The sequence below is a fragment of the Amphiprion ocellaris genome, chromosome 7 (genome assembly GCF_022539595.1).
Source record: "Amphiprion ocellaris isolate individual 3 ecotype Okinawa chromosome 7, ASM2253959v1, whole genome shotgun sequence".
Lineage (NCBI taxonomy): Eukaryota > Metazoa > Chordata > Actinopteri > Pomacentridae > Amphiprion > Amphiprion ocellaris.
The window spans coordinates 31,755,758-31,779,351 of NC_072772.1; the positions used below are offsets into that span (position 1 = coordinate 31,755,758).

A 23,594-nucleotide genomic window follows, 5' to 3' on the forward strand; every position below is an offset into this window, starting at 1 on the left:
TGGGGTTTTTCCCTGCGGTTCTATCGGAGGTGGGAGGTGTGATGGAAATGAAGCGAGGGAGGAGATCTTGGCTCACCTGGACCAGCTGGGCAGCAGACTGTCAGCTCATGTTTACCTGATGAATGTTTCTTACAGTTACATAATCTGACATGGAGCTCCATAACCATGTATGGCTCTTGTTAATATTTCCTTCCGAGCCAATCACATTATTTTCCAGCAGTTTACAGAAATCAATTAAATCAATCTTAATGAAGAATTCTGAGCAACGATTTGAAAGTTCCTCTCTGGTGTTTGATTTAACCTTTTGAAAACTCGTCTTTGTGTCTTAAAGTTACATATTTTTTCATCAAAATAATGTCATCCTCCTATTAAAATAGCTTAAATACAACACCACACATTGCTTCCTATAGAATGTGTGGATGGTACTTTAGACAACACAGTGATAAGTTGTACAAGAAAAGCACTCAGAGAGCGCAGTACTCTGCCAAGGCTGCTCAGTCGTTGTATAATTACCGATGGATAAGTCCCAATAAGTCCGCAGTGGTTGAATTGTAGTAGGATCGCAACCATGTGATCGTCAGCAGGCAGCTGACGTAGTGTTCACTTGTTGTCATAGTTACAGTGACGTCGTGCCGCTATCTCACAATGATACAGAAATCTTTAACAAATCTGTAGATCCAGACTAAGTCACATCACTGCCAAAATCTAATCACTTAGTCCTTGTGTCATTTCTGACCTTCCCTGAAAGTTTCATCCAAATCCGTTGTTCTCTTTTTGAGTAATATTGCTAACAGACAGACAGACAGACAGACAGACAAATGTATGTTGATCGTCACATACCTGTGTTGCGTTCCTTGGCAGAGTAATTATATTAAAGTGCTTCATCCACAGGTGTTTGAACCAATTCAGAAGAAGAATAATGTTGCAGAAAGCCAGCTGACAGGATTTGTTCCTTAGGTCTTTTTACGTATAAAACCCTGTTCATGTGGATTAGTGTTTTTAAAATTGTCATCGGTGCACTGCAGCTTTAATGTCACTTCAAATCACTTATATTATGGCTAGCAGCTTATAAAAAACACTATATAGACACGTAAACAAGGCACAAAACTTGATTTTCAAGAGACGGGGCCTTTAAAATTTATAAAAGAGCTTGTAGATTAAGATAACCAACAACAATACAGCATTAATAGTAGCTAAAATTAAAAATAAATGACAATATTTAAGATTTATCATTCTTAAGTCCTAAAAATTTCAAATTTAAATCAGACAATGCATCAAGTGGCTCTTTAAAGCAAAATTCCCAACAAATGACAACTCATCCAAAATTGGCTTTTTAGATTTTCCACTCTGCCAGGAATCGTGTGCAGAAACATAGAGCTGACATCCTCCTTTAGCTCTGAGCTCTTGGTGAAACCAAGTCTATTCAAAACCTTAACACAGAATCTGATGCAAGACGGAGACATAAGAAGCAAATCGTGTTTCACATCAGAGCTGCAGCGGTGGAGTCAGTGATGAGATGTATTCGATGGTGTCTTTGGGGCTGAAATGACCAAAATTCTTGTGGGGTTTACGTTAACTTGATACCAACTTAAATGATATAGTACGTGAACTCTGTGATTTATTAGCATTGCAGTTGGCTGCCAGCTGCTCTATATATCTTACTCTCCTGCGTATTCTCTTTATGCACGTGGTTTATGCACATGAGGTTTGTTCTTAGGAGTTGAGCAATTAATTATAAAGTATATATTGAACTTAAATGAAATTTCCACTATATTCAATGGCAAATTTGGGGATTTCACTGAATTGTTTTTTTAGTGCAGATACCAATTATTGCTAATCAAGCACGCGGTAAGTGATATTTGGAACTGATTTGCGATAAAATTGAAGATCTTGGTGTCAAAATCTAGAATAAGACAAACTCCAGCAGAAAACTTCATTGAAATATCTTCATGATTTACATACAGTATGTTTCATTAAAATGATCCCTCAGTGCTAGTAAGGCTGAGCCCAAGCAGCACATTTCTACATCAGTTTGTTTTATCTGGAATCATTTTGTTTAAAAAAATGATACTGATAATGAGAAAAAAGACGAATATTTGATCAGTCTTATAATCAGTGAACCCCTTTGATACGTGCAACACTACAATTCATAATATGAGCTGCTCTTCTCTTCTGTGAAAGCAACTGTGAGCATGTAGGTGTTTCTGCAGACTGTGAAACCTGTTGATGTCTCTTTGAGAAAGGAGCTGAAAAAAAACCCCAAGAAACGACAGCATTGTAATCCTGTTAGTCCCTTCATTTCTATCAGTTTCTCGGTTGTTTTTCACCCCTGCTGGGATTCCTCCAAGTAACAAGAAAAGCCGTGGGAGTTTGGGAGTAATGCAATGCGACGCTGCTGCATTTAATGCTCTCTCATGGGGGGGTTGTTTAATAGTAAGTGAAGATAAAGAAGGGAAGATTAGAGTCTTTAAATGTTGAACGCTGTTCAGTGTGGCAGATGGGGAACACAGGAAAATGTTATGCATTATGGGCATCTTCAACGCGTCTCCAGCGATCGTTTTCACTAATTACAAAAGGCCATACGCGGATTACTCAGCAGTGCTGCTCTATTCTAGTCTGGTTTTATAGTGTTGTTCTATTACAGCCCCGGCCTGTGACTCATACAGCACTGAGTGAGGCTTCAATAGATGTACAGTCAACACTCACAAGCGGGCCTCGGCTGTGCCACCTCATGTACAGTAGTAAAGTGGATGCTCTCTGTTGAACTACAGATATCCAGTATTCAACCTCCTCCCCCAAAAACAGACAAAACCCCCTGCAAGCACTTCAGCCCCCACATTTACTGTCACAGACCAACTGAGCTTGCGGTAGCCGGCAGTCTTTGCTCTCCTCCGGCTGCTGAAACGTCTCGCCGTGCTGTAAACATGGACGTCAACATCCCGGACCGTTTCTCTCTGCCGGTGATACTAAAAGCTGTGTCACTGTTTCACGATGCCACATTCGGCGTGTAAATCACACAGCCGAGTGAGTTTAAGGGCCATTCGAGTTCCAGTCTATAACAGCAGTTTCTTTTTATAGCGTGCCACTATAAGTGCACATGCTCTGCAGGGAGAGACCGGAGGAGTCAGTGTCCTACTTGCGAGCATCCTCTGGGAGACGTGGTGTGTGTGCATGCGTAGACACTGGTGTGTGTGTCGTGAACAGAGACATTGTGTGTTGTTGTGACAGTCAGTTGGGATGTTTATGGTCAATACGGCCCTGTGGACTCCCCTATTGTGTGAATTGTATGAGAGGTTATGTTTGCAATGAGCAGAGATTTGGTGATTTACAGGTTAAAAGGTCACCGGATGTCCTGGTTTAAAGAAGCACAACTTTTTAAACCACAGTCCTTCAGTGTCACCCAACTCCAGCTGTAAAGTGAAGTGCAGAGGAGTTTTAATGCAGTGTGTTTTCCCCGGACAAGCCCCCAATTTGTTTCAACTCTCTTGCAGGCTGCAACAAAGAAGGGAGACTCTTACTGGAACTTGCTTAAATTTATTAAACAAACGCAAATCAGAATAAGGTTTGATAGTGAGATTCAGTGCTGGATGAAAGTATGTGAAGCCAGTTGTTAAAGGAAACCAACACAATGCACCAGAACATGCAGAGCAGGTAGCTCAGCATCAGATTTAAATGACCTTAAGACTCTGGCCAGGTGCACCAAGGGAATAAAATGATGATTTCAAGCTCCGCCCAGCCAGAGATCTGCAAGAAAAACCACAAAGGACCACGATTCTGAAGGCAAAATAACATTCAAACAACAATTTACTGGTTTTTGGATGATGGTTGTCTGGTGGCGTTTGCAGGATTCAAAGATTTTAGGGGTTTTACTGACTTTATTGACTGATTTTTGCCATTTTGCTTTTTATTTTGTAGACAAAAGAGATGCAGAAAACAAATACAGGGTGGTGACAAGGATCCCAGGTGATCATGTGTAACCACTTTAGCTTTTCATACCAGCAAGGCCAGTGCTGCATGACCTTCCGAGATAATATAACGCTCACATTTGCTAAGCTCTATTCGCAAAATCTTTATCATAAATTCCTGTGTTTAAATATCAAAAAGCAATTAATAAAACATTTTTTAAACAGATAAAATGAAATGATTGCGTCATAATTCATTATTTGCATCACTTAAATCTAGTTAAACTTAAATGTAAATACAGCGAATAATATTTGCACCTATTCAACACTGCATTCAGATTGGATTAAGTGCTGTCAAACCTTATCAGATCTAACAGTAAACAAGGCAACACAATCGAATTCAGGTGCTGAAACCAGCCCCATACACCTCTGCCCCTGCAGGGTTTCCTAACTAAATTCTGCCAAAATGTTTCGCTCACTTTTCATCACTTTCCTCCTCCCTCTGTATTCTCTTTTTTTCTTCAGCACATTATGTTTCCCAGAGGAAGTGTAATACCATCATGTCTGTATTGCTTTTTTCCCCCCTGTGAGATCTGGCTGCTGATCTCTGCAGTCGAGATGACACTGGCTGAGGAAACCCAAAACTATGACACACATTTTATTTGATGGCTTTTCCTGTTTAGTTGTTCAGAGAGTTTCTGCTCATTTTTCATCCCAGCTGTCCTCCGTCTTCCCTGTTTTTTTGTTTTTTTTTACACTGACTGAGCTACAGTAGCAGCGGATTCTGTAATGACTGCAGATGACGGACGGTTTATAGGAGGGTGAGAGCAAAACACGGCTTTAGAAGTGCTGAGCCCGGGAGATGAACACATCCTCGGTGGGACGACAACACAACCGCAATCTCACATAGACACACATGCATGTACGCTCTTGCAGCACCTGTTCGTCGGCCTGCTCGGGTCAAAGCAGTTTACACAATAAACAGGTGGTCAGCTTTGCTCTTTCAGGCACGAGACAGACAGGGAGAGGGGAAGTATTACACAATCACTGTCTTGTTGTGCTGCTTGTGTGTCCATATTTCCACTCGCACAATCCAGAGGTGGCAAAGTGAGGTGAACTGTAGATGACAGAGGGATATTTTGTCAAACCTCCTTTAAATTTGGCCAAAAACCAAACTCAGAGTGAATCTATTAGGCACAGTTTTAATCACATACAAATAAAAACGTACATAATTAACAATTGCATTGTGTGCGCAGGTACACACTCTGCAACTAATAAGCTATATACAATTTTTATTCTACAAATTCATGAATACTTTGCATTGCAGATCATTTATATGGCAGCCGACTGTTGGTACAAGCCCTGTAAACAGCAAATTAGCTTCAACTAACAATTATTTTCATTTCTGATTAATCAATCAGTTGTTTTCTCAATTACCTGATTAGTTGTTTGGTCTGAAAATTCTCAGAAATTGGTGAAAAATGTTCATCAGTGTTTCCTAAAGTCTTCAAAAGTCTTGTTTTGTTCACAAACCAAAGATATTCAGTTGACTGGCACAGAGAAGGAGAGGAACAATAAGTTCAAACCGGTTAATTTAAAATCAGAATATTTGCAATTGTAGTTATTTGGGAGTTATTTAGTGATTAGCAACTAATAGTCTTGTTTTGTCTGCACCACAAAAATGTTCATGCTGTAATAGCAGAGGAAATAAACAAGAAGATATTCATGTTTACAAAGCTGGAATCAGAGAATTTAGATTTTCATTTCTTCAAAATATTTAAGTCAGTTTATTTAATATTAAAATACTTGCAGTTGTAGTCAATAGTGATTCATTTAATGAATGACAACCAATCAATTGTTTCTGCTTTAATTTACATTAATGTGTAACTTTGTCTTCATTTGCTCATATTATTTGATATGGACGAATAAATATTAAACAAATGAATGGAAACAGAAGACGACATTAAACTCTCTGAAACACAGCAGTATGATGTGCAAATATTCACATTTTCAGTTTTTCTTCAGTCCTGTTTACTCAGGATATTAGGCTGTAATCTGATTTCAACAAAGTCATGCTGCTGGTCTTCCTCAACAAATCTTATTCAATTTTAGGACTGCACATCAGATTTGCACAGGTCGGCCGGTCAGGGAGGTACTTTGCCTATTTTTAAGGCAAATGGGCTTTTTTCTCTTTTCTTTTTTTTTGGAAGAATGGATTTTGGATCCAGGCCAGCTGAAATAATTTATTCATAATGGTGCTTTCCTTTGAATCGCCGCTGTCTGCCAGACTTATCATCTTTCAAAGGGCAAAGGCTGTTTAATGTTTGATGTCTGCTAGTTTGGAGCAGTTTAACTGAGCCGCAGTCCAAGTCCAAGCCATGTGTGTGTATGTGTGTGAGCTGTCAAAACACACAGTGTGCTAATGCAATCAAAATTAAATGCTCCTTAGAATCTGATTTGTGAATTATCACGGCGTCAGCTTGGAGTAGCTGGTAGCTTAGCTGTCAGGGGAAATTATGAAATAGGGAAACATGGTTATTCTATTTAGAAGACATCTTTCTTATCAGCGTACTTTTTGTTTGCACCCTTGAAAGAGACGAACCTTTAGCAAATAAAGCAGCTGATGTTAAGACTTTAACCTTAATTCTGTTACCAGTTTTGCTGAAATGTGTAACCTACTAAGCTTTAAGCGTCTTTAGTTGCTCAAATTTAATCATTTTTTGGCATTCATGGGTTGATTTTACTTTTTCTTTCTGCTCTTCAGAAGCAGAGGTTAGTGTTCAATGTCTCCCCTGCCAACGAGAGTCTCTGTTGGCTCTTTCTTCAAGTGAGACCTCTAAGTATCTGCTGGTCAGCAGAAGGAGGGAATGTGATAGTGACAGGTGCAGCCAACTAAAATAGGAGTGGAGTGGAGGGGGAAGGCCCAGAGCAGAGCTCTGGAAGTAATGGAGTAAAAGAACAGAAAAGAGGAAGGCGATTGAATAATAGAGTGAACAGAGATATTATGGAGTGCATTGAAACAAATAGGAAGGAGAGCATCAGCAGCGAAAGCCACGTATTAAAAAGATAAAAGTCTGAATGTTCTCGACTTCTTTTGTGCTGGAAGATTTATCAGCAGTTCTGTCTCTCACAAACAACTTCATACTGCAGAACTTATCTGCAAGTCATTGTACCACATTAGACACACAACTCAAAGCACAGACACACTTATAGGAACAGCGGGGCGAAGCTTTCCCTCAGTTTGCCTGTGATTTGTTTTCAAATGCATGCAGCCTGAGCTGTTTAGTCCTATAGTCGTGCATAAGTGAGATAACAGTTGTGTTGTTGTTTGGTGTCCTGCTGTCAGTCAGCCTGCAGGGGATTTGCTCCTGTGTTGCACAAACAAAAATCAACAGCCTGAAGCCATGAGCAGGATATCTTTCATGAACACTTTTAGCTGTCAGGCAGAAACACATTTTGTGGCATTTAAGTTTGTTGTGTTGTGACGCCAAAGCAGAAGGAAACAAGCTGCAGCTTTGATGCAACAGAGCAAAGCTTGTTGTAAAAATCTGTATGGTGGTTTTTGCATTATTTTCAAGGTTTTGAGTGTTCAAAGTTTGTTATATTAATGTCATAATAGGAAAAGTATCAACATATTATTATAGAAGTCACTCAAAAGGGTTTGGAATTTGTGAATTACTGAGCAGCAAGGAAGAGAAAGAAGGAAGAGAGACTTCTCAGTATTTTAGTTGAGCTGTTCCTGCACAACAGCTCAACTAAAATAGTGTTACCAAGTTTTTAGTTTTAGTTTTTAGCATTAGTTTACTGTAGAAATTAGTTGGACACATGTGCACTACTGAATGTTTAGTAATACTTAGGGACCTGTGGTGATATTTCTGCCATCAGGGTGTAAATGGTGGACACAGTAAAAGCAATAATAGTAGTTTAACAGATCAAATATGAGCACAGTTCATAGTACATTTGTGTAGGTACATAGAGCCTATATTGAATACCCTTTAGCCTTTATCTTTTAACTTTAACTTCCCTTAGTGAGAAAATATTGTGTTTAATGTGTAATTGAGGTGCTGTTTGTTGCAGTTTTTCAAAAATATTAATTTTAGGTGCTGTAAATTAACTTCATATAAAGTCCTGTAAACAGAAAAAAAAATCGTATTAATATTCCAAGTGACAACATTTTCCCCTACACTACACTACTACACTAATTCTCCTGGTTAAAAGACACTTCACTATAAAAAAGGAAGTTATTCTTATGGTAAAAGTCTGGCAGCTGTGGTTGTAAAATTACGGTAAAACATTTTCTTCATTTACTGTAAAGAAATGTATTGATTCTGTTGATTTTACGGTTAGAAGATGTGCTTATTTACATATTTTACTCTAACAAAGAGAAGTTTTTGTTTTACTTGAAAATTTACATGAAAATACCATATAAAGCAAAATTTGTGTGACCTGTTATAAACATTGCAGCATTTTTCCATTATCAGCACAACAGTTAATGTATTTAACATTTAATATGTGTATTTTTAGCAAAAAATTCGGTTATAGCTGCCATAAACATGAAACATTTGTCTGTTATTAACACAAATCAATTTGAAAGGTACAAACTGTGTTTTTTACATGAAATAATGCAAAAATTGCCATCTCACTTGTTATAAATGCTACAGATTTTTCCGTTATCAGCACAACTGTGAAAAATTGTATTCTTTTCAAGAAATAATTGCAAAAATTAGAGCATTGATGTTTTTGGCATTTTTCCATGAAATAACTGTGCAAGTGCAGGGAAATGTATATTTTCAAGAGAAAAAAATGTTTAAAAAAAGACATTTTCTTCCAAATTTAACTTATTTGTGGTGATTCAGTGTTATATAAACTGTATCAAGCAGATTTCGAGTTTACAGATTTTTACCATTTTGGTTAAACAGTTTTCCACCGTAAAATTTATGAACATTTTTTACAAAATTTTTATAGTGTTGCACACAGTTTTTTGTGATACTTGCCAGGTAGTTTGATCCAAGCATAGTGACTACAGCTCTATTGTTGTTTCATTCTTCATATATCTTTAGATTAACTCAAGGCTCACTGGGGGCCACGCCATCTGTTGCAGGAGTTTTTCCATGTTGCTGAAGATAGTTCTTTATGAATCTGGTTGTTGCCGGATGCTGCAGAGGGAATCTGGGACCAATCAGACACCTGATTGCTGATTGCTGATATAATAAAGGCCCAAAACCCTTTGCACAATGCTTTATTTTCACCTCATAAATGTCAGTACAGGCCTGAATTTGTGGTTTATTTTCAGTCTCATGGGCTGTCAGCTGCAGTTACCTGCAAGAAAATGTGTGACTTGTGCTTCGGTATTGGTTGACGCTGCAGTGAGGAGATGATTTGAGTGTTTTTAGAGGTGAAATGGTAAAAGATCTTGACTGTACTGTATGCAACCTAAATAAAAGTTCAGTAAAAAGAGCAGTTATTGAAGAGAATGATGACAAAAGACACAACTGTTTGGAAGAAAGATGCAAAATAAAGGTTCTTTGACAGATTTTTCTCTTTATTCTTTAGGTATAGCTAATTTATAGTGTAGAGCAGAAGAGAAAACATGAGTCAGGGTGCATGATTCAAGAGCGAGGATGCCACAAGGCCGTTCAGACTGCACTCTTTGATGGAGGATGCTGATGGTGCACCTGCATGGTCTCTTCCCGTTTTCAAAGGGAAACCCCATCACCGGCCCTTATTGAACTGTTCCTCTCCTCCACCCACATGCTGTGCAATGTGCTGTCCCTCACTCTCTTCACTCACATCTACAGAAATATAATCGATGCCCTCGGGTGGCCTGCATCAGCACCGTTTAATGAGAGCGTCGAGGCAGAAATCTGGAGCCGTAAAAGAAAGAACGGATATGGTATTCGTTTGATAGGAATGATTTGATTGCTGGGCAGGTTTTCATTTGTCTGAGAGTGATGCTGAAATAGTACAATGAAATGAACTGTTAATAATTCATGTTGAAACAATACACACTGTATTAAAAGTAACATATTCATTTTAAAATAAATTAAAAAAAAATACCTATTAACTCTGCTGTGAAACCCCACAGGATGCAATATAAATTAAAAAAAAAAACATAAATACTGTGCTGTATTAGTTGTCCAAACAAAAAATATGTACTTTAGATGAGAAAAAAATATACCTATATCAGAAAATTTTTAATAAAAAAAACAAAACAAATGGTTATCTGTGGATGTGTATATTTTTATTGATTCTGCTGTGAAAAAACATCTTATTGCAATAAATAGATAAATAGATAAAAGTTTGTTATGTCATTTTGGAGCTTGACATTACCTTATGATCTATTTATCAGAAAAACATAATCATATCAGAAAATTTGGACATAATTTAAAAAAAAAAAATTCTGGATATTTTTATTTATGAGGAGAATGGCTGGTGTAATAAACTTGTTTGTTTTTTGGGCCATCATGCAACTCAAAGTCAGGAAATCTGCTTTTTGTGATTATAACTAGAAGTCCATTTGCTTCAATTTGCAATTTTGAGCTGTCAACAAGTCCGGAATCAAAGCTAATCATGTTATGATCCTGCTCCAGCCCCTGCCCTTCTTTCCCCTTTCTCCCCATTTTCCTCCTTTCTCCCTCATGTCTCTCTCTGTTTCACCTGCCTGCATTCTGCCATCAGCTGATTACTGCAATGAGCGTCACCTGCAGTAATTAGTTCATTCACCTGTTCTCTACCTCACCTCCAGTATTTAAGCTCCATGCTTCCATTCACTCCCCGCCGGATCATAGATTCACCTTCCCTTCTTAGATTCTGTTGCCCTCTGAGATTCAGTTTGCGCATGGACTTTGCTTCCCCACCTTTGTACTCCGTTTTACCCCCTCCTGGATTTTCCCCACATGGACTCAGTTCTCCTACTGGATTCTCACCAGCCCTGCTTCAGTCTCCAGCCTGTTTTTCCTGCCTTGCCTCTGTCTGCCCCTGGATTCCCTCAGCCTGTCTTCCCCCTCTGTTGTCAGTTCCCCCCGTCTTGTGAGTACCCCTCTTTAGCTTAGTATTGTTTATTCACTTTAATTTTGTAGATTAAGTGAGTAGTTTGGTTTAGTTCGGTCCCCCCAGTTTGGTTCTCCATTTTATGTATTGGTTTAGTTATCTGGTTTAATAAAACTCTTTCCTTTATTTACTTGTCTGCCAGTTTCTGTGTCTGTGCTTGGGTTCTCCAGCCCCCCCACCGTAACAAATCACCTGCTAGTGCAGAAGACAAACCACCTAGAGGTTAGAAATGTGTCTGCACTGAGCTGGATGCTGCATTCACATCAGTGCATCTAAAGTGTTACATCCCAGATAAACTCGATGCCCTGCTGTATGTCCAAGGTTCTGCTGCCCCAGTTGTCTCCCTGAATTTAAGGACGTTCCACATATAGAAGTATCACAGCACACACACACACATTACACTAACACACACTCCGCTTTGTTCACGGTCGTAGAATCACACCTCGTGCTATCTCTCAGTTTAGTTTTCCATTCGAGGACTGGAGGGTGCAGATATTGCTCACCGCTGTGCATCTGTTTGTTTGTTTGTTTGCTTGTTTCCTGTGTTTCGGGCACCGTGCCTGCTGGGCTGGGGAAGCCTGGCTACCCTCTGTCTGCGCCATCACCGAGTATACAAAGGTGTCCGCTTTCAGGCGCTATCTGTGCTTCTGGCTGTAAATCTCTGCTGCATTACGCGCCTCTATTTGCACGCACTTGTGTGGTTGTTTGTTTGTTTAACTGTCTGCCAATTAAGAACCAATTGTCTCGGCCTCTCCTTTTGACCCCGAGCATCCGCATAGCCCACGTGCTTCAGCTGCCAAGTCCAAACATGGTGTTTAACTGTAACCCAACACCTTTCATGCTGTTCAGACATCAGATTTGTTTCATGTACATCTCTTTACCACCCAGGTATAAGTCCACTAGGTCAGGTGGATAATAACCATCACATCCTGGTGTCACTCATCTGTCTTTGCTCTGTCAGCTATGAGAGATTAGCAAATAATCAGGACTTGTGTTTGGTTTACAATGACCAGTCAGGTGCACATCCTTCAAATCCTAAAAGCTGCTTCTATTAATAAAAGTGTGAGTTAAGCCTCTGGGTTTCTGTGGTGTCCAAGTCAGCTTTTCACGTGGTTGGATTGGAAGTGATTCACGCAGTGTGACTCTTGGAAGGACACCGCCATGGAGCTGCTGATGCATTCAACAGAGTGCTTTTAGAACTCTTTATAACTCTGAGTGAAGCAGCATGCAGGATGGAATAACCGGTTTATCCATTTACCAACAAAGTGCTGGCAAATCCTGGCAGACGCTTATGCGTATGTCCTCTCCGGCAGCCAGTTTGACAGTAACTGAAGTTCTGTCTGGCGCTTTGAATCACACTTGACAGGTTAAATCTATAAAATACTATAAAAGTTTGAGAATTCTGTAGGTTTGTAGGAGGAAAGTTGGTTCTTTGTCTTCCTGCACAACACAACAAGGTTTTGCAGTTTGTTTTGCAGTTCATCAAAATCCAGATTACTTCATAAGTTTGGGGTTACTTAGAAATGTCCTTATTTTTGAAAGAAAAGCAGTGTTTTTAATGTAGATAACATTAAATGAATGATAAATCCAGTCTAGACATTGTTAATGTGGTAAATGACTATTCTAGCTGGAAACAGCAGATTTTTAATGGAATATCTCCATAGGGGTACAGAGGAACATTTCCAGTAACCATCACTCCTGTGTTCTAATGCTACATTGTGTTAGCTAATGGTGTTGAAAGGCTCATTGGTGATTAGAAAACCCTTGTGCAGTTATGTTAGCACATGAACAAAAGTGTGTTTTCATGGAAAACCTCAAACTTTTGAGTGGTAGTGTATATATTTCAGTAATAATATTATTCATTGTGAGCAAAAAAAACACGTTCTACACTCTGACAAACTGATACTGGCAATGAAATATAGTGTTTTCATCCAAGCCTGCATTTCTCTGTGCAGGTTTAGTCCCTGGATGCTTTCGCTCTCTCAGTCACCTAACAGCACTTTTTCTTTTTTGATCTTGGCTCCAGAAGGAGAGTGATTGAAGCTGAGTAAGTCCACCAGGTGAGACTGTAGCTGTTGAAATAGATGGAGGCCGCCGGGCAGCACTGCTGTATAACGCTGGGACATATATCGTCTACGGCTGTCATCCGATCGCACATCTCGTCTCGGAGCAATGAGTCACTGGCTTACTTCAGTCTGCTTTTAGACACCCACTAGCTCAGCCCCATCTCCTTAATGGGGACTGTCGTTTGAGTCTTAATGCACTGAAAACACGACAACTTTAACCCGTTTTATCCATCCTCAGACCTCTTTATTCAGAACAGCTGTGATGCGCAGGAAGTTGTGCTGAACAAAATCCACGTCACTGAAGCACATATAGGGTCTAAGTCTGGTGTGTCGTTCAGGTACTGTTGTCGTACGAGGATGGTGGGGAAGATATTCCACTGCTTGCTTGACATCCTTGAAAAGTCGATTCTCTTCTCCACAGATGCTTCGAGAAAGTCATGTTTGCACGTTCCCCTTACAGTTTTAGCAACACTTGAGTTGTATATTGAGTGCTGTTGCTCATGAAACAGAGAGGACACATTGCTCCACTTTCTTGAGTGCAAAGCAGGGAACATGAGGACAGGACAGAGGAGACATTTCTAGGCTGAGGAGAGATAGATGATAGCCCGGCCAAAGGAAGAGGAGGCCACTCTGCAGCCAGAGAAACACTAGAGGCCTCTGGGTATGAGAGGGGAGTACATGTTATGAGGTCACTGATCTGCATCACCTTCCATTTTCCTGTTATGTGCCATAAACACAGACATGCAAACTCCTGCCTGCGTTGCCAGTCGGCCTCCTCGCTTCAAAGCGATTATTCCTGACAATAAGTCACGACACATAACTGGTGTGGATTCGCCGAGGCCAGACGGAGAGCGGGTCAAGAACGAGAAGACAGAGTGATTCATTAGTTGTTAGACGAGAGGGGGGAAAAGTCAGGAATGTGTCCAGAACAGTGGAGAGGAATATTACTCAGGTTAAACGATGGACCCACTTACATAATGACGGAGGAGAAGGAGCAGCTGAGAATGTGGAGTGTCAGGTGTGGGTTTCCAGTGGGAGGGGTGTTTATCGCTGTATTTACACCAGTCTCTGGAGGGTGCAGGCATTGACGAGGAGCAACAAATTACTGACTGTTAGCATTCTGCTTGTGCAATGGAGTTGTGTGGAGCTTTTGTGCTGCTTCTTGCTACTTGACGAGCAGTTTGCAGCTTTGTCAGCCGGCCATTTCAAAACACATCAGTGGTTTTTGCCTCCTTTGCAACAACTTGTGTCCATTTAGTCGCTGATTTTCAAAGTAGATTTTTGTCTTTTTTGCAGGTGACCATTTTCTTTCATTCATTTAGGTACAATATGAGCATCACATAATGTTGTCCATCTTTGCAAAGTTCCTTTATTGCTAGTGTTGTTATTATGGCACTTTAAAATTAATTTACAATTACATAACTTTAATACCCTTTCAGTGTGACAGATTAATAATATAATTAAGCCAAGTTTCAAGAGTTTGCTAAGTGTATTAGCATCACTGTGAGCGAATCTCGGTAAAAAGCATAAAATGCATCATTCTTAAAGTATACTTTGGACAACATTTTTGGTCACTGTGTGCTGTACAGCAGGTGCCTTTTTATAAAATGTGCTGTAGGCAAGTTTTCCTCTTTTGTTCTCATTGCTGAGCGTGTCAATAAAAGGTCAGCAATTCACGTAACAAAACCTGCATCCAGCATCAAGTCTTTTTGTTTATTTCACACTGCTTAAAAAAAAAAAAAAAAAAAAGCTAAAATATGAAAATAGCTGGCCAAGCAGGAACAACCGGCAACACAGATTTTAAGGGAATGGCTGAATTGGGAATGGGAGCATGAAATAATAATGTGACTGTCTGTTTGTGTCCCGGCTGCAGGATGACCAGGTGGTTCTGCAGTGCACTGCCTCCGTCCTGAAGGAGCAGCAGATTAAATTATGTCTATCCTGCGAGGGTTTCGGCAACCGCCTCTGCTTCCTGGAAACCACGTCCAACGCTCAGGTAAAAAGCCGTGAGCCTTCCTGCCTGTTTGGTTTGTCCCGTCAAATATAACCTTGTTTTTTTTTTTTTTTTTTTTTTTTTTTTATCAACTTTGCTTTCCTTTGTGCTGTTAATGCAGAATGTGCCTCCGGACTTGGCCATATGCACCTTCATCCTGGAGCAGTCCCTCTCAGTGCGAGCTCTGCAGGAGATGCTGGCCAACACAGTGGACATGACTGAGGTAGATTCATACTAGATACACAAGAAGACACACAGATGCACACGTGTTTAGATCAGTGTGTCCTATGAATAACAAATGGCAGAGAAATAGACTTTTTTTACATGGATTTTCATAATTCTTTCTGACTGATTAAAGAAATACTGTTCTCTTACACAATTTCACTGCTTCTATCCCGTTTGTCTCAGTGTTACACGACAATAGACCTCAATTTCAGCTCTGATTGCTGCATTTGTAGCTTGCAATCTGAGTTTGCAGGCAGATTTGACTGAGCAGAAAATTTTCATATCGTTTTCACTGCTTCAGTGTGTTCTACTGATGGAAACACAACAGTAATTTTGGAAGTGCATGTCTGCTGTCTTTCTCAGAGTAACAAAGCAACTGAACACCAATTTTATCTTTACATCCGGCATGTTACAATGAGGTGTTCAGCAAAGTGTAGCACAAAAACAACGTGGTGTTACCCTGCAACAATTTCAATTCAGTGAAATTCTATTAAAGTTTATTTTTATTGCACCAATTCACAACACGTCATCTCATGGCATTACAAATAGTATAATTTCCAATCGATCTATTTGCTGCATCTCAGAGTTCACTACTATAAAATAAAACATCTAAATAAAAAATTAGGCAGTTTGTACTTATTTGAAGCCATATAATTTCTGATACTGACATTGTTCCTCTGTTTTGAACACGACTAGATATACTAAAATGTGTTTTTAATCAAACACTGCTAACCTCAGCTTCAAAGCGTCTTTAGTATTATAATGTATTCCCGTTATAATTATAAAAAGACAGGGTTTTTTATGTGTGTATGCCCATTTTTATAAATGTATTTGTGTGTGTAACAGCCCTCTAACAGACTGGGTTTAATATTAAGCTCCTGTCCTATCTTTTTTCCCGCTACTTTTTTTGTTTAAACGCAGATTCAACCTTTTAAATATGAATGTCGAAGTTCACCACGCTGCATATCGTACATCATAGCCCCTCAGTCTATGCGAGCGCCATTGATGGACTTATTTTTGGCTTTTATTTTATTATGTTTTTTTTTTTTTTTTTTTTTTTTTAACTTGCTATCTGACACCCCTTCCCCTCCCCTCCCCTTCTTGCTCTGTGCCAAGCAGGCAGTCGATTTGGACAAATGGGTATGTCTGTTAACATGTCTTATTTCCTGTCATGTGTGTCCCAACCAACCTGGCAACTGTCCTTGCTCCTGTCCTGTTGGCAGCTAGATGTCCTATGAATGAAATAGCGCTGTATCATTTACACGTCTTGATTCATGTCGGTGTAGCCCCCCCAAACCCAAGGTGGTGACTGTTTTATGCACCTGTGATTCAGTTTCAGCAGCAGTAACTGATGAGCTCCATGTGTACACATACATTTTCTAGAGAATAAGCATTTATCCTGAGATATTAAAGACTAAATAGATACTGGTATGATTATTACTATGAGTTGGAAAGCTAGAGTCAAGGTTGTAGTGAGCAGGATTTATCACTTCTATGCATTTTTTTTACTAATAACTACACCTCTGTCCGTTATGATTGACGTACCTCTTCTATCATTAATTTTCATTTCATGCAGAAATATCATCAGCGCATTTATCGTCATGCTCTCATCATTACTTTGCCTTGCTTGATGTTGTTGGTTTTGTTTTTAGGACATTGTTCTTTGTTTGTCAAGCTGAGTTCTGTTCCTTTTTATACACAATGTGCATTTTTTACTGCTGCAAAACCAGACTTAACACAAACTAAAAAACTCTGCTTATGATTAAGACTTGTTAATACACACTGCATAGGTTTAAAATAGCTAAAAGTTTGCTAACTCATGGAGTATTTTTTTCTTTTCCAGTAGATTTCCAGGCAAGCATAGCCTAAAATACTAAAATAGTAATGTTTTATTAACATTTTAACTACAGCTACTGTGAATTTTAATCACAGCTAAACTCTCAAAACATCAGTTATAGCAGTAAGGACTAATTTAGCAAAGAATATTGACAGTGTCATACAGTATTTCAACTTTTTTTTGATATGACACATGAATGAAACTGTCTGGTTGAGGGTAATACCTTAATTAGCTGCATAATGATGACTAGTCTGGACAGCTCCTGCTTCACAGGAGTTGAGAGATGCAGATGAGCCGTGATGATGAGCAGGAGGATGAGAATAGCATGGCATGCAGCCCAGCGCAGTGTCCCAGCCGCCTGTCAGGGATAGATGGGGAAACTGGACACCAGCAGGCCAAAATCCCTCTTAACGCTCACAGACAGACGTAGGAAAACACACACATCACCAGCGGCAGCAGCAGCAGCACCTGTCCTAATCAAGCCTGGTGTTAATGCAGCCTGGGACCCCTGATATCGAGCTACTGCTTGACATACCTGCCCCTGACTTATCCCAGTGGATTATGGGTGCTTAACCTCACATACAGGCTTATCTTCCTGTTGGCTCGACCAGATAGTTGTTTTGGTGAGTCTGTCTACAACAATAACTGTGTTTTCTTGTTGCATCCTTGCTGGATGTTGAGAAAAGGTAGGACGGTTGGATGTTGTGTTAATGTGCCTGTGAGATTGTAATCTGTGGTGGCTCCTTTGTGTCGAACTTCATCGGTCACATCATTTGTGAAACCTCCTCTGAAAATTAGGATTTACAGCATAGTTTTATCCTAATTTCCTGCTGCTGTGTTCATGTGGCTCTGTTTTCTTGTGTTTCTGCAAATGGACTCAGATGTTGTAAATTGTTTTTGTTTTGGGTGAAAATGTCACTGTGTTATCTTGGTTAAAAATACAACTTTTAATACACACTCAACTTGCGATTTTCAGCTAATATTTAGGTACACTTTGCACATCCGAGAGAAGAGATACTGAATCTATGCTTATACATCACATGCAACATGCACAGTAATAGTAAAATACTGGAATATTAGGCTATACATACAACATGACATCATGAAATACAGCCTCGACAAACACAACAATGTCAGTGGAAGTTCATGACATGTTGTGGTCCAGCCATTTACAGTTTGGGCCCAGAGCTTCGGATCTTTAAAAATACATCCTTGTTTTCCTCCCTTGTCTTATCCAGATGCATTTGGCCTGTTCAATAAATAAATTCTATCTTTTCTCGCTTCAGTCGTCCCAAGGTGGAGGCCATCGTACTTTACTGTACGGTCATGCCATTCTTCTGAGACACCACCACTCAGGCATGGTAAGGCCCGGCTACAGGCAGCTTAACAAGGCATAAATGGAGTAACAAATGGATAGAAAACAAAATTATGCATGCATTCTGTCCTGAATACAAACTTTCTCCTCCAGTACCTGAGCTGCTTGACTACATCTCGGTCCCTCACGGACAAGCTGGCCTTCGACGTGGGCTTGCAAGAAGATGCCACCGGTAAAAACTAAAATGACTTTTCACTGTTTCCTAAGACCACATTTAACTGATTTCTCAGCCCCTCTAGTTCTACAATTTAATTGTTTTTCTAAGTCTGTATATTGTTTTTGAATTTTGTTGAGTTGTCCTCTGTGGTGGAAGCTCATTACTCAGAGACATTATCAAGATTTGTTTACAAAAGTTGTGAGTTGATTGCCTTTGCAGAGATAAGGAGCTGAATTTCTCACTGTGCACACAGGTTTTTATATTATTGGCAAAATCTCACTTCTTTTTCCACTGTCCTCCCCCTCAGGCTTTTTATACCAATAAGAATCCTCCATCTATAATTATTGATGGTACACATAATAACTCAAGCTTGATTTTTATGTTAATAAATGAATGCATACAAAATATGGACACTGAATTAAATTTTGAATGATTAAACTTAGGATTGAAACATGAAAAATGGGACTTGTAAATCATTTATTCAACTACACCTTTACAAAGCTATTAACATAAATTTAAACAAACAGTTTACATGTTTTATTGCAGCTTTGTTGTTTGACTGATGAAGATAAATACCAGTGTGATAGTGATAACTGTGAAGCAGCAGTATGTTGTAAGGTATCAATCAATATCTGTTTGCTCCTCTTGCAGGTGAGGCATGCTGGTGGACTATTCATCCAGCCTCCAAGCAGAGATCAGAAGGTGAGAAGGTCCGAGTGGGAGACGACCTCATCCTTGTCAGTGTGTCCTCTGAGAGATACCTGGTAAGACTCCACTTTGTTGCTGCACAATGGAGGATTTAGACACACATGTGTTTGGCTAAACTCAGTCTTTTTCCCATCTTTTCTTCTCTTCTGCCCTCAGCATCTGTCCTATGCCAGTGGAGATCTGATGGTGGACGCCTCCTTCATGCAAACTCTGTGGAACATGAACCCAATCAGTTCAGGATGCGAGCTAGCTGAGGGTACAAATTTGATTTATGCAGACTTGCTTTTTTGCTCTACAGTCATTATGAATGCAGCTTATATACACACACAAATGTACCCATACACAGTGATATATGTCTATTTTTTTATAGTTGTGTTGCAAAATGTGAACGAATCTGGAAGAAAATGTGAGAATTTAGGGCTTAGATTCATGAAAGATTCATGGAGTACACACCCAGAAAGGCACAAATTTCTTTAAAATTCATACACAGATGTCCACATTATGGTGTGTATTCCCTTTTCCCAGGGTTTCTGACTGGAGGTCACGTTCTCAGGCTGTTCCACGGCCACATGGACGAGTGTCTGGCCATCGCTACACCAGAGGAAGGAGAGGAAAAGCGCAGGTGAGAAGAAAAGGAAGCTGAATGATTCAGAGCAGCAACACTTCCCGTTCATCTTCTACCATATGAACATATATGCGTTTCTGCTCTGCTGCAGGACGGCCTCGTATGAAGGCGGCGCTGTGTGCAGTCAGGCTCGATCCCTGTGGAGGCTGGAGCCCCTCAGAATCAGGTGATTGTCCCTCGAATAGCAACGTAATGTTGGCATTTATAAATTTAACTGCTAAACATTAAATTTGCGTCAGGTTTGCTTGTTGTGAGTGATAAATCTGAGGTTTCTCTCTAGAGTGTTTGGAACAGGGGAATCAATGTGCAAATATCTTAGTTATGTTTTTTTGGGATATTTTTTGCCTCTGAGGAAGAGGGAAGAGAACAAAATGCAGCCAAGGTCCTCAACCATTTGCCAGCCCCCCTCATGGTGTTTTCTGGAATTTCTTTAATGCCAAACACACCCAGAGCCACACAGCGAGTTACTGCATTCACCACCCTGTCTGCTAGGAGGCTCATTCTCCTTAAACGGACACATTCCTCCCTGCCTACTCACGATAGATGGATTCATTAGATACAGCAGTGCATTAGGCAGAGAGAATTAGGTTCTCCCAGAGAGTTTCCCCAAAGACCGTCAATAAAACCTGACAGCTGTTTTTAGAACATTTTGACTCCCCGACTGCTAATGAAGAACTCAGCAAATAAATAACTGAGCTGAACTTATTATCCTGTGGGTCTTATGTTATCTGGATTCTATTTTTCCCTCACTATTTAATTCGGTTTACTTAATTCTTCTGCTGTTGTGGAGTGCACGTGTGTGAATGGGACTCAAATGTTTGTCATAAATACCCACAGAGCACTGTTGCCATGACTACCACTTGTATGTCAACAAAGTGTCAGTTTTTTTTGCTTTTCACACTTTGCTAAAGAATTTATAACCATGAGAAAATGGGAAATGTGTTATAGTAGTATTTCAAAAGATTTTGTTAGCTTTTTACATTTTTGACAGAAAAACAACAGCAACAAATTCAGCTCACAGACTTTTACAAATTTACATACTTACATATTTACATCAAAAGGCTCAGATAATACATGGAGTTAATGAGAAAAAACTAAAAGCAAAGGCAAATCCTACACCAGCCTCGTTGTGATGGTAGAGGAAATATCTACTCCATTGTAGGAGATAAAATGATCCCATGAACTATGGAACACATTGTTTTTAGAGTGTAGCACACATGTTAGGTAATAAAGAGATATACATTCGATTATGACCTCATGCCACTTCATTTTAGTTGAGACTTGCACTTCCTCACACAGAATGTTAGCATTTTATAAAGATTTGCTTCATATTTATTAGTTAAGAAATGATTTTCCATTCCAAGGAGCCTGCACAACCATTTTCTAAATTTGTAGCTAGGATACTGTTAGTTTCTTGGCCTATAATGTGCTAAAACCTCTGAATTCTCTGGCAGGACCAGGCATTTTAATAGTATGTTTTGATTCTATGTTGTGCCTGCAGCTGGAGCGGTAGCCACATGAAGTGGGGACAGTCTTTCCGTATTCGCCACATCACCACGGGCCGGTACCTGTGTCTTGATGAGGAAAAAGGTCTGTTGGTGGTCGACCCAGAGAGGGCCAATACCAAGCTGTCCGCATTCTGCTTCCGTGCTTCAAAGGTCAGAATTAACAGTCCTCTCGGTATTTTATTATTCTATAATCTCTTCACTTATTGATCCCTTTTATTTTTCTCCTATCTGTCCTTTTTGTCCTGGTTCCTCCGAGCAGGAGAAGGTGGATGTGGCTCAGAAGCGTGACGTCGAGGGGATGGGCATCCCAGAGATAAAGTACGGAGAGTCTATGTGCTTCGTCCAGCATGTGTCCACAGGCCTGTGGCTCACATATGCTGCCCTGGATGCCAAAGCTGCTCGTTTAGGGATGATGAAGAGAAAGGCAAGGAAACGAAATGGATACGTACCTCCAGAAACGATGATGAATATTTTGTATAAGTAATAATAAACAACATCTATTTAGATCTGTACTGTCATGATTTTGTCCATGTCTGCAGGTCATTCTGCACCAGGAGGGCCACATGGATGATGCTCTAACTGTGTCCCGCTCCCAAACTGAGGAGTCTCAGGCCGCTCGAATGATTTACAGCACCACGGGCCTCTTCAGACAGTTCATCAAGTAAGTGTACACGTTACATAGCCATTCTTTGTGACAGGATGCAGCGATGTTTCTTTAGATTTATTGTGCTGCTGTTTGTGTTCCTTGCAGGGGTCTGGACTCCCTGAGTGGGAAGAGCAAGTCACCGGTGGCAGTGTCACTTCCTCTGGAGGGAGTCATCCTCTCGCTTCAGGATCTCATCTTCTACTTTCGTCCACCCGAGGAGGAACTGGAGCACGAAGAGAAGCAAACCAAGCTCCGATCTCTCCGCAACCGGCAGAACCTCTTCCAAGAGGAGGTAATCTGCATCTTCATAGCCTCACACTGACTCTCAATAGCTCCTGATTTTACAGTTTGTTTTGAAAACTTTAATAAATTCTTTCACTTTTACACCCTGGAGGACTTTTATGCCCTCGCATGTACAAGACATCCATTTATACTTGTTCTTGTCACTTGTGAACACATTAAGTTGCATTAATTCCCTTAAGACTTACCATTACCTCCACCACAGGTTACTTAAACCCAACTTATAATAAACCTGAACCAATTTAACTTTGTTTTGGTGTTTGTATCGGCATTTTTTTTGTCTCCAAAAGATGATTTTGTGAAGTGGATGTACACACATTTTTCACATATTTGTGAACCGTTTAAGTGATGTAATTCAGAGGTCTAAACCCCAATCTAAATTCTTATCTGAGCCTCGAAATGAACCTTTTTCAGACTTTTACCACAATATTATCAACGAGACTAACAAACATCCCCTGAATGATTATGTATGCCTAACCTGGTCGCTGTGTTTTTGCTTTAACTCTCAGGGAATGATTACCATCGTGCTGGAGTGCATCGACCGCCTGAACGTGTACAACACTGCTGCCCACTTCTCTGAATTCGCCGGAGAGGAAGCCGCAGAGTCTTGGAAGGAGATTGTCAACCTTCTTTATGAGCTGCTGGGTACAAGAATGACTATGAACTCTGACAAAACACAATCCACAAATTCAGTGCCGTCTCAGTTGGATAAAGTAACTTTATTTCTCTCTTTGTGTTTCCACTGCACAGCTTCTCTAATCAGGGGGAACCGCTCTAATTGTGCATTGTTCTGTGATAACCTGGACTGGCTGGTCAGCAAACTGGACCGTCTGGAGGCCTCCTCGGGTATCAGATGCTCTCACTTCATCCATCCACTAATTAGACCTGATCTTTAGAACTGACTAATTGCTTGTTAAATGTTGGCTGGATGTAGAGAAAACTTTAAACTATTGTGAGCTTTTCCTCAGGCACAAATCTCAGTGTCAGCCAGTCTAGGCTGAAACCTAATTTGAAAAATCGCTAAAATTGTACCTTCTTGTTCTGATTTTTAATAAGAACTGTGTTATATAAGCCACTTAATTTATTTTAAAGAATATTTTTACTGACAGTTTGTCTCAGATTTCTACCTATTTATGCATAACCCTTTAGAATCTCAGCCCTCCCGTCTGTGCTGTTCATCTTTTACATAGATTTCCTCTATC

The 23,594-nt window shown here is 40.0% G+C and overlaps 1 protein-coding gene across 9 annotated transcripts in view; it reads left to right on the forward strand.

Moving 5' to 3' along the window:
- The window catches only part of ryr1b (ryanodine receptor 1b (skeletal)), a 77,213-nt gene that overhangs the window by 2,332 nt on the left and 51,287 nt on the right, over positions 1-23,594 (forward strand). For all 9 annotated transcript variants that reach the window (XM_023286929.3, XM_055011845.1, XM_055011846.1 and 6 more), the window contains exons 2-15: positions 14,892-15,014; positions 15,133-15,234; positions 18,360-18,434; positions 18,542-18,620; positions 19,257-19,369; positions 19,470-19,569; positions 19,839-19,935; positions 20,030-20,104; positions 21,440-21,596; positions 21,706-21,870; positions 21,986-22,107; positions 22,198-22,384; positions 22,902-23,037; positions 23,143-23,238. In XM_023286929.3, the coding sequence (XP_023142697.2) occupies positions 14,892-15,014; positions 15,133-15,234; positions 18,360-18,434; positions 18,542-18,620; positions 19,257-19,369; positions 19,470-19,569; positions 19,839-19,935; positions 20,030-20,104; positions 21,440-21,596; positions 21,706-21,870; positions 21,986-22,107; positions 22,198-22,384; positions 22,902-23,037; positions 23,143-23,238 (1,627 nt within the window). The remainder of the gene's footprint in view (positions 1-14,891; positions 15,015-15,132; positions 15,235-18,359; positions 18,435-18,541; positions 18,621-19,256; positions 19,370-19,469; positions 19,570-19,838; positions 19,936-20,029; positions 20,105-21,439; positions 21,597-21,705; positions 21,871-21,985; positions 22,108-22,197; positions 22,385-22,901; positions 23,038-23,142; positions 23,239-23,594) is intronic.